The sequence below is a fragment of the Propithecus coquereli genome, unplaced genomic scaffold, assembly GCF_000956105.1.
Source record: "Propithecus coquereli isolate 6110/MARCELLA unplaced genomic scaffold, Pcoq_1.0 Scaffold249, whole genome shotgun sequence".
Taxonomy (NCBI): Eukaryota; Metazoa; Chordata; class Mammalia; order Primates; family Indriidae; genus Propithecus; species Propithecus coquereli.
In genome coordinates this window covers 1,642,641-1,652,034 of record NW_012148052.1, presented here as the reverse complement: position 1 = coordinate 1,652,034, position 9,394 = coordinate 1,642,641, and the positions used below count along the sequence as shown (strand labels likewise).

Genomic DNA, 9,394 nt, shown 5'->3' with positions numbered 1-9,394 from the left:
AGCCAGAGCTGGCTTTGCAGACCAGGCAGGATCGGAGCAGTGTGCACGTAATCACATCTCAGTCCACAGTATCCCTGAGCTGGCGCAGGCCGGCTGCGGGAAACGCGCACACTCGCTTGCCGGGGGATTTGGTGGAGTGGAGGCCGTGAGTCCAGGCAGCCGCCAGCAGGATTGGCCCTGGCTGCAGACTGTCCCTGGGACCCAGGTAGGCTGCTTCGTGGGCTGTGGCAGGATTGGCGAACCCAGTGCCGCAGCCCTGGACTTCCTCGGTCAGCGAAGAGTCCACCCCACTTCAGCAGGGCCTTCCCAAGGCCCAGGGCGAGGGGCAAGACCAGGGCCAGGTTATGGACCCCCCACAGCACCTGTCACTGACCACCAGGGTGCACATAGCCTTAGGATCGGCCTGGCCTCATCCCTCACTGGACAGATTTGCTCTGGGCCTTGCAGTCAGCCCCGGTGGGACAGGGCAGCTGGAGCAGGAGGGGTCCCCGCACCCTCATGGTCTTGGCTTCTTCCAAACATGCTCTTCGGAGAGGCCTGACTGTCGGTTACTGTCCTAGTGGCAACGAAGGTCCTGGAATCCTGACATCACAGCTGCAGATGGCTGTCTGGGCACACGACAGGCAAACAAACCCAGAGAGGGCAGGTTGGCAGCCAGAGACGCCCAGCAAGGGTGGGAGTGGAACCCAGGGCTCCAGCCACACCCCCTGGGGCCTTTCCTCCCTGTCCTCTGTCCCCCTAGCGGCCCCTTCCTGAGAGGAGCCTCCCACCACCCTCCCTCTCAGCCAAGGCAAAATACCAAAGTACCATTTCAGCATTTATTACAAACACAAGGTCACAGGTAAATAATTGAGGGTCTAGAAAAATACATTAAATAAATAATTGGGATTCTCAAAGTTCTTAGAGCAAATACGTTATATACAGATGGGTAAAGCCGAGCAGGTCCTTCTCACCAGGAGTGTCCAAAGGGTAGGAGGGTACAAGGACCCTGGGGAGGGAGGGATGGAGAGGACAGACAGGGCCTGCCAGGACACTGGCTCCTGGGGGACCCATCCAGCCTCCAGGGCTGGCTTAGGCGTGAGTGTCCACTGCTGCGTGGTTGCTCCTGGTGTGTAGCCCAGTAGACAGGACTGTCCCCAGGACGCAGCCTCCAGATTAACGTGCTTCCACGCAGTTCCTTTCAGCAGGGCTGTGCACCAGCAGCCGGCGCTGGGAGGCCGCTCTGCAGTCTGGAGGCCAAGGGCTTTCCTGGGCAGCGTGATGCCACGGAGCTGCCTTGAGGGAGGCCCCATCACAGGGTGGGGAGGTCAGAGCTTGTGCCAAGCCCCGCAAGTGGGTCCAGCTGGCTGGGACCGAGACCCTGGCCCAGGAAGCAAAGGGGCTCCTCTCCTCCTGTCTCCACACAGGCTTCCTTCCTGACGTTCCTCCAGCTCACAGCACTATCTCTTCCTCCACCTGGAGTGTGTGGGCCTGGGCTTCCTTGTCGCCTCCTGCTGTCGCTTGGCAAAGTGGATCTTGGCTGCAGAAATGTCCCTGGGAACGGAGAAGGATCTACTTAGCATCTCAGGAGATAAGGACTGTTGAGGAGCTCCCCGGGAGAGGCAGGGTTAATGGAAACGAGAGCCCTTGACCAGATTCCGGGGTCAGAGGGGGCCACAGCCTGAAAACAAGGTCTGCACATCAAGAGCAGGGAAGACCAGGCCTAGAAGCTTCTCTGCCTACAGGGGCTTTGACAAAGCTGATGTTCAACATCAAATGCTGCCGGAATGACCAGACAGCCAAGAACAGCCCCGTGTCATCTCCAGTGATCTGTCCTCCCACTTCCACACCTTTGCTCCTGATGTTCCTCCAGGCTGTGTACCTTCCCTGCCTCACCCAAACTCCACCTACTACAGTTCTACCCATTCTTCAGGGCCCAGCTCAAGGCAGCCCAGCCCAGGCAAATATGGGTCCTCACTGCCCTTTGAACCTGACTGAGATCCTGGCCAGGGCCCTGGTGTCATCCAGGTGGTCACTTTCTGGCACCAAGAGTTCTAGCCTGGGAACTAGGAGGTTGGCTTCAGTTCCCAGCTGTGGGAACTTGGGCAGGGGTCTCAGCCTCTCTGAGCCCCTTTCTTGGCCTGTAAAATGAAAACAGGCCTGGACTGCTTGTGAGAATGAGTACAAAATTGGCACAGCAAGCTTTGCATACTATCAAGTGTTGTGAATTTGCAAAGTCATATCCTGATTTTTTTTTTTTTTTTTTTTGAGACAGAGTCTGGCTTTGCTGCCCAGCCTAGAGTGCTGTGGCATCAGCCTAGCTCACAGCAACGTCAAACTCCTGGGCTCTAGCGATCCTCCTGCTTCAGCCTCCCAAGTATCTGGGACTACAGGTGCACACCACCACGCCTGGCTAATTTTTTTCCATTTTTAGTAGAGATGGGGTCTCACTCTTGCTCAGGCTGGTCTCGAACTCCTGAGCTCAAGTGATCCTCCCTCCTCGGCCTCCCGGAGTGCTAGGATTACAGGCGTGAGCCACCATACTCAGCCCTGATTTTTTTCATCCTTAGATGGTTCCTAAGCATATGCTGGGTCCTGCCCATCCACCATCCTGACTTTTCTCCTATTTTTCTGTTTCCCTCCAAACATGGGAAACCCTGAAGAGCTGGGAAACCCTGGCCAGTCTGCAGGAGCCCTCAGTGACAGAAGTGGGGACAGCTGACATTGCTGGAGCTCCCAGGGGCGCCAGACCTTGCACAACCCAGTTCATGTGTGTCAGTTCACCTAACTTCGCAACAACCCTAGGGGCTGATGGCACTATTTCCCTGTTCCAGAAACAGGAACCTGAAGCACAGAGAGGTTCAGCGACAAGCCCGAGGTCACATAGCTTGTTGGGGGGCAGGATTGGGGTTCAGATCATTCAGCCACTCTGCTGCCTGCCCAGATGCGAGTTTCTGTTCTCAAGTCAGTTTGTTTGGACAAACATTCATGGGCCCCTCCTGGGTGCCAAGCCTCGAGCTGAGCCACGCTGAGGCTACCAGGGAGGAGATCTGGTCTAGGCAGCTGGGAGGGAGGAGGCCAGGCAGTCGGCTCTCTGCACTCCAGCACGTGGAGATGTTCGATTCAAACACAACCTGAACCAACAACCATGGTCCTTCCCAGTCGTGAGCCATTGAACCCTCTAAAAAGTCCACTTCCAGGCTGGGTGGTAGCGAAGAGTGTAGTGGGTAAGAGCACAGACTCCGGAGTTGGCCAGATACCACTGAGTACTGCGTGACTGTGGGCATGTGGCTTCACCTCTCTGAGACTCAGTTCTCTTAGCTGACCCGTGAGGACCTGGTCCTGCCTCACATGGAGAATAAGAAGAAGGTGCAAGGCATACAGCAGGTGCTCAATCTGTGCAGGTGCCCCTCACCTTAGCTTCTGGAGGAGCTCTCCTGCAGTGGCCCACGTCTTCCCAGTCTGGAACACGTCTGCAGGAAACTTGCCGCTTGGGACTGCCCCGGCTTCAGCCCTGAATGAACAGCATTAGGGCCCAAGTGAGGGGCTGTCCAGGGCCCTGAAGCCACCTGGCTGCAGGCGCAGCCCAGCCCCCACCCCACCCCCACCTGCCTAGGAGCAGATCCATTTCCATCCCTGTGCACCTGGCACCCTTCCTTTCCCAAGTGGGGTGGGGACTGAGGAAAACTGAGCTACCTGGAATGTGTTCTTAGCTCAGAAATAGTCAGCTGGGTGGCCGGCCTTCCCAGAATTCAGCCACCTGCAGCTGCAGGGGAAACTGAGGCAGGGGCGGAGACACAGCTTGAACCCCAGGGGAGGAGTTTCTTGTAAACCATCATGGGAACTGGAGCTTGGGATTTTGAAACCAGTTCCTGCTTTCCCGAATACTCCATTCGGGAAGGGAGGAGGGAAGGAACAGAATCTCCCACCCATTTTACAGATGAGAAAACTGAGGCCCAGGGAATTTAGGAGACTTGGCAAAGCCCCCCCAGCAACTCTGTGACAACCCTGGGATGGTGCCGTGGCTTCCCAATTGCAGACGTTATTTCTCCTCCTAGCAAGTTCCAAAGTCCCCTGAGCCTCAGGTCGGAATCCAAAGCCCAGTGGGACTTGATCTGACAGACCAAAGTTGAAGGCCCAGCCCTCCTTCTGACCAGCTGTGTGGCCAGACAGAACAAGTCCTATCCCCTCTCTGGGCCTGCTCTGCCTCAGCTGTCACCTGGGAGGACTCCCTCCTGCCCAGGATTGAGGGCATGAGTACTCTCAGAAGCCCCCAGGGCGGGGCAGTGGGCGCCACTCGGGGGTGACCCACGGTGGCCTATGGACCCGCAGCACCCTGCTCGCCCTGACTCTGCTCCTCTGCTGCTCTCCAGATACATGCTCCCCAGGGCAGGTGCAGGAGAGCAACTACCCCTTGCCCCCGCAGGCTGGGTGCCCACCTACCAGGGCCTTTGATGGCAGAAGGTGGCACAGGCGGGGTCCCTGATGCTGGAGCACTCACAGCGCCTTGGCAGGGAGCGGCGCCGGCGTCTTGGCGGGTTTCCCAGGCCATAAGGAGCTGTCTGTCTGTGGGCAGGCAGCCAGCAAGGTAGTGATGGGGGGTGGGTGGAGAGAGAGAGAGAGAGAGAGAGAGAGAGGAAGATTAGATAAGCCACAACCACTGGCAAGCAGGGACTGTCCACAATACACACTGGGACAGCCACCCATGCCACCAGGGTGACTGTGAAAAGCGATCAGCCCCTGACTTTAAGAAGTCCCACCACTAAAGTCACAGGCTCCTCCACAAGTTCTGGGTAGCCCCGGACAAGACCCCTCCCCTCTCTGGGCCCGGCTCGGCTCCGTGGGAGCTCCCAGCATGAGGAAGAAGGGGTGGAACTTGTGGTCCCCTCCCCCAAATTTAGGAGCCCTGGAGTCCTCCCAGACAGGAACTCAAGCTGATGGAGCCAGGCTGGTCGCCCTGTTCTCAAAGAAGGCTTTCAGCCAGCCCTGGAGGAAGGGAGGATGCTTCATCTCAGAGAATTAAACACACAGGCTCACAGCTAAGCCACCCCCACCTGGTCACCACTTGCCTAGAGGGGTAACAAATGTGCCTTAGAGACTTACAAATGGTGTGTGTGTGCATGTGCGTGTGCGTGTGCGTGTGTGTGTGTGTGTGTGTGTGTGTGTGTGTGTCTTTGGGTGGGGTTGATTTCAGATTCAGAGTCTGATCGAGGCTGGCCAAGGGAAGGGCAGGGGCCCTGTGGCTGGTCGGACCAGCACCTTTGGGTGACAGAGCTAATTTTAGACCGTGTGGTTGGAGTTGTAATGACTCCAGGTAGACCCGGCACGCAGGGACTGGCAGCGTTCCCGCCCTGAGCGAGTGTTTGGATGCGGATTAGCTCCACACACGCTTACGTGCCGGGCTTCTCTTGCCTTTTGCAATTTGGGGAAGGGAAAAAAAAAATACAAACACAGAAACTTCAGAGTGAGGTATGCAGTAGCCTGGAGGCAGCGGGGGTGCAGCCTGAACAGACAGCGCTGGGCTCCCACCAGGGCTCAGCCGGGTAACACAAGGCAGGTTTCTCACCTGTCGTTTGGGGACAACAGCAGTGCCTGCCTCATGGGGAGGGTAAGGGGCTCATGACAGGATAATGCACATGCCAAGCTTGGCACAGGGCCTGGCACAGTGAAGACGTGCTGTCATTAGTCGTATTATTCTTAGAAGAGCATGCAGAGGCAGCATGGCAGAGTGGGTGTGAGCTCTGGCATCCACAGAGCGAGGATGGAGCCTACCACTTACTCCTTCCTGTGTGACCTTAGGGAAGGCACTTAACCTCTCTGAGCCTCAGTACTCTGATCTGGAAAACGGAGCCAACACTTTCTTAACAGGCTGTTGTGAGAATTCTCAGGAGACAGCCCTCCACATGGCTCAGGGAGTCCCCACGTGGGAGTTGAAACAATAACTGGTAACTATTGATACAGTTGAGAGCTGGGCTGTGGCAGAGGTTCCCCCCAGCATGCCAGTAGCCCCCACCCTGGCAGCTCCCGCCTAGATGCCCATGGGTGCTCACCCGGGAGTGTTCACCCAGATGATGTCCAGGTGGCAGAAATAGACGCACTCCTTGTCGAGCCAGGAGCTGCAGGAACAACGGCGAAGCCGCAGGTGGGCGCCTCGGGCGTGGGGTGAGGGCGCCGGCTGCTCCAGGGTGGCAGCAGCCTGGCCCTTCCCTGCACACACAGGAGGGAGAGAGAGGCGGAGAGGTGGGTTGGGGTGCCTGGCACAGTCCGGGATGGTGGACCCGCTGGCACCTCCTCTTGCACAGTTGAGGAAGTCGGCTCTCTCTTGCTGCTCAGGAGCTCCGGGCCAGCCCAGGGAAGCCCTAGCAGCCTTGCGGGAAGGGCCAGTGGCTGCCCTGTGCCTGGGCACCTCTGCTCTTGCAGAGCCCCCTCTGCCCACCACCGCTGCTGCCGGTCTCCCGCCCCTGTATGCCCCCAGCTAGCTTGGGGGCACTGCAGCCCCAGGTGGAGACACCCGACAGCCAGACCCGGGGGCTGCAGCAGCAGCAGGTGAGGCCAGGGCGGCTCACCTTCGTGCAGGGCCACGAGCAGGGCTAGAGCGACGGAGCACCAGGCAGTGGGCACGGAGACCATAGCGGCGGCGGAGCGTGCAGGCTGGACTGGAGCAGGGAGTGCCTGTTGCCAGTGTCCCGCTGCTAAGCAGAGCAGAGAGCTCATTGCCTCTGTGCCCTGGCTGCCTCTTTTAACACCAAGGCCCCGCCCCTGCTGGTCCAGCCCTGCCCTGCTGCACCGGTGGGCTGGGAGCCAGGGACGCCGCCTCCTCCCCAGGCACCTGGCTCGCCCCAGCCTCCCTGGTGAGGGCGGAGGGAAGCCTGCTCCTCCCCTGAACCTGGAGCACCTCTAGGAGTCCTGGGGCTCCCCTGCTGTTCCCAGGGGCCCCCTGCCATCCTGCTGCACTTCCTCAAGTTGCTCCCAAAGTGCCCCAGCCTCCTCCCCGCTCTGTGGCTGACCCACAGGTCTTGTTGGGAGCTGAGAGTTTGGAGGGGGAGGTCCCATGAGCAATACCCTCCCCCTCCTTGGAGGAGACCCTGCCATCCATTTTGCCTGCCCACTGCCAACCAGACTAAGGACACCCCTCCGTTGTGTGGGAGGTGGAAGGACCACTCAAGGCTGTGTGGCCTTGGGCGAGTCAGAGCCCTCTCTGGGCCTGCTTCCTTTAGTGAAGGACACAGCTCACGTCTGACCTCTGACCAGCCAGAGCTGCCTCATCCCCACCTCCCCCAGGAATTGCCCCTCCCCCACCAACCCAGGGCCTGGGCAAGAGTTCTGGTCCCTTCCACAAGCTCCTCAGCTATGTAGCCACAGCAAGGACGGCCCTCTTGGACCTCAGTTTCCTTATTTGCAAAATAAGGCCAAAACAGGGGAGTGCTTAACATGTTCAGCTTACAGGCCCCCTGGAGACTGAGCAGGTGCTTCACAGCCCTTTCCAGAAAGATGCCCCTGTGGGCACACACACAAAGTGGCCCTTGCATGGCCTCCTGTCCTGGACACAACAGGATGTCTCAGCTCACCTCAGTGGCTACTGTCTGCAAAAAAGGCAAGGCAGTGGGGGGTCCCTGGGGGTGGCATTTCTCCTGGCCCCTCTGCTGGCCCTGAAGCCTTACTGGAGAGGACAGTGGCACTCTCTCCTCCCGCCCAGGCCTGACTCAGAGTCCACTTCCTGCCAAAGTCTTCTCAGGAACCCGGTCTCCAGCCACAGTGGGAAAGGCTCTCCTGTTTCTCGGAATTCCCACGGACTCATGACACTGGGCTTGTCTCCTCTGCAACCTCGAGGGCCAGAACTCCAGAGAAGGCAGACCCTGCAGCCTGCCCTGTGCGTCGTCTGGGGCCCCGTGAGTGCTCTCTGGAGGTGGCAGTGAAGTTATACACCCCTGGCCTTGAACTGTGGAACCCAGGCTGCCCAATTTTTAGTTCCTGTATTCAGCAACTCCTTTGTCATCAGACAGTCATGAAGGGGAAAATCAATGACCACCAGGAACAGGCAATTTAGCTTCTTTCTGGGGCGTGTCCAGAGCAAGATCCTGGGACATGCGGGCAGAAGCCGTGGAGGGAAGTACTGGTCAGCACCATCCTCCTTCCCTGAGGCTGGGCTGGCTGCAGCGGAAGCAAGAACACACATTTCCTGACCACCTACTATGTGCTCATCTTCACCACAACCCCAGGAGGCAGCAGTTACCATCTGGGAGTCAGCTCCATGACTGCCCAAGAGGAGGCACAGAGAGGAGCAGGCCCAGCCAGGGCCACACCGCTGGCAGGTGGCAGAACCCTGAGCTTCGTCTCTCCAGCAAAGCACAAGTGACTCGTGCAATGCTCGCTGCCCTCCCACATGTGCCTCTCTAAGAATTTGGAAGAGTATTTCTGGAACGAGGTGAGCAATGCTCCCAGTCATCTCTACTCGCCTCCGAGAGAATATAAACAAGGAATTAAGCAGGGTGGGGGAGGGGATGGGGGGCGGGAATAGAGAACTTGAACCACTGGACCATGAAGAGCAGAAAGAAGCAAAAACAGGTCAGCAGGGAGAAGGAGGGGTCAGGCCGGGCAGGAAAGCAAACAGGGAGGCAGATAAAGACAGGCAGAGCGCAAGGGAGAACAAGGAAGCAGCGCGTAGGAGAAAGAAAGAACTGGGATTTGAGAGAGTCAAAGAGAAAGACCACAGGGAGAAGAGGGAAGGTTCTAAGGCGTCTAATCTTTACACGAATGCAAAGTGCCTGCTCAGGACAATAGGGAACCAGAGGCTCTGAGTCTGGGAAACATAATAGAAGAATTAAATAGCCCCAGAGACAGGATCCGTCCCTGATGTGAAACAAGGATGACGGCAGGGCAGGGGCTGCTGCCCGGGCCTGTGGGGTCAATGCAGGGAGCTGCAAGCCGGGCGGGCTCCGGTTTCCCCCCTTCCCTGCCCTCGGCTTGAGCTGGGCTAGCAGGGCTCCGGTGAAATGGAGAGTCCGGGCCCGGGAACCTGAGCAGGCCCAGGAACCTGAGCGAGCGCAGGTTTTAGGGGATGAAACCATTCCGGGAACAGCGCTGCCCCTCTGACGAGTTGGTTTCCAGGTAGAGAAAAATGAAGCTGAGTCAAAGAACAGCCAGCCCCAGACCTCTGGGTCTCTTAGCCTGGGCCCTGACAGTCACCTACCCCCCTCCTGGCTGGTCTGGCTGCACGCCCCTGCCCCCCATAACCATCCCTGTGCCCTCTAGGTGGCTGGGCTGCACGGCCCCCTGGCCCCACTGCTCTGGCTCTGCCACCTGCCCGGGAGAGGGGCAGGATCCACAGAGGGACACCCTGTCGGAATTGGAGGGAATCGTTTTGCACACAAAATGATTTGTTCCCCTTATGCTCGGAACCAGCCCAGTCCGAGAA

At 58.4% G+C, this 9,394-nt stretch overlaps 1 protein-coding gene across 2 annotated transcripts; it reads right to left on the bottom strand.

Annotated features, from left to right (window-relative positions):
- Positions 1-1,439: 1,439 nt before the first annotated feature.
- EDN2 (endothelin 2) lies at positions 1,440-6,685 on the bottom strand. Of its 2 annotated transcripts, XM_012646698.1 has the most exons (5): positions 6,546-6,627; positions 6,030-6,186; positions 4,423-4,545; positions 3,395-3,493; positions 1,440-1,533 (listed from the first exon to the last, which is right to left on the bottom strand). In XM_012646698.1, the coding sequence occupies exons 1-5, from the start codon at positions 6,607-6,609 to the stop codon at positions 1,440-1,442; spliced, it is 537 nt and encodes a 178-aa protein (XP_012502152.1). In that variant the 5' UTR covers positions 6,610-6,627. The 2 variants fall into 2 exon arrangements, with proteins under 2 accessions (XP_012502152.1, XP_012502153.1); XM_012646699.1 differs by lacking the exon at positions 3,395-3,493 and having other exon boundaries at positions 6,546-6,685.
- Positions 6,686-9,394: the final 2,709 nt, after the last annotated feature.

Bases quoted from the DNA above. Each gene is read 5' to 3' on its own strand.
- EDN2 (XM_012646698.1), bottom strand. From the start codon at position 6,609: ATGGTCTCCGTGCCCACTGCCTGGTGCTCCGTCGCTCTAGCCCTGCTC. The intron at 3,494-4,422 runs GTAGGTGGGCAC...CTGTTCATTCAG, and splicing joins TTCTGCCATCAAAGGCCCTG to GGCTGAAGCCGGGGCAGTCC. The intron at 1,534-3,394 runs GTGAGGGGCACC...CTCCGTTCCCAG, and splicing joins GAGCTCCTCCAGAAGCTAAG to GGACATTTCTGCAGCCAAGA.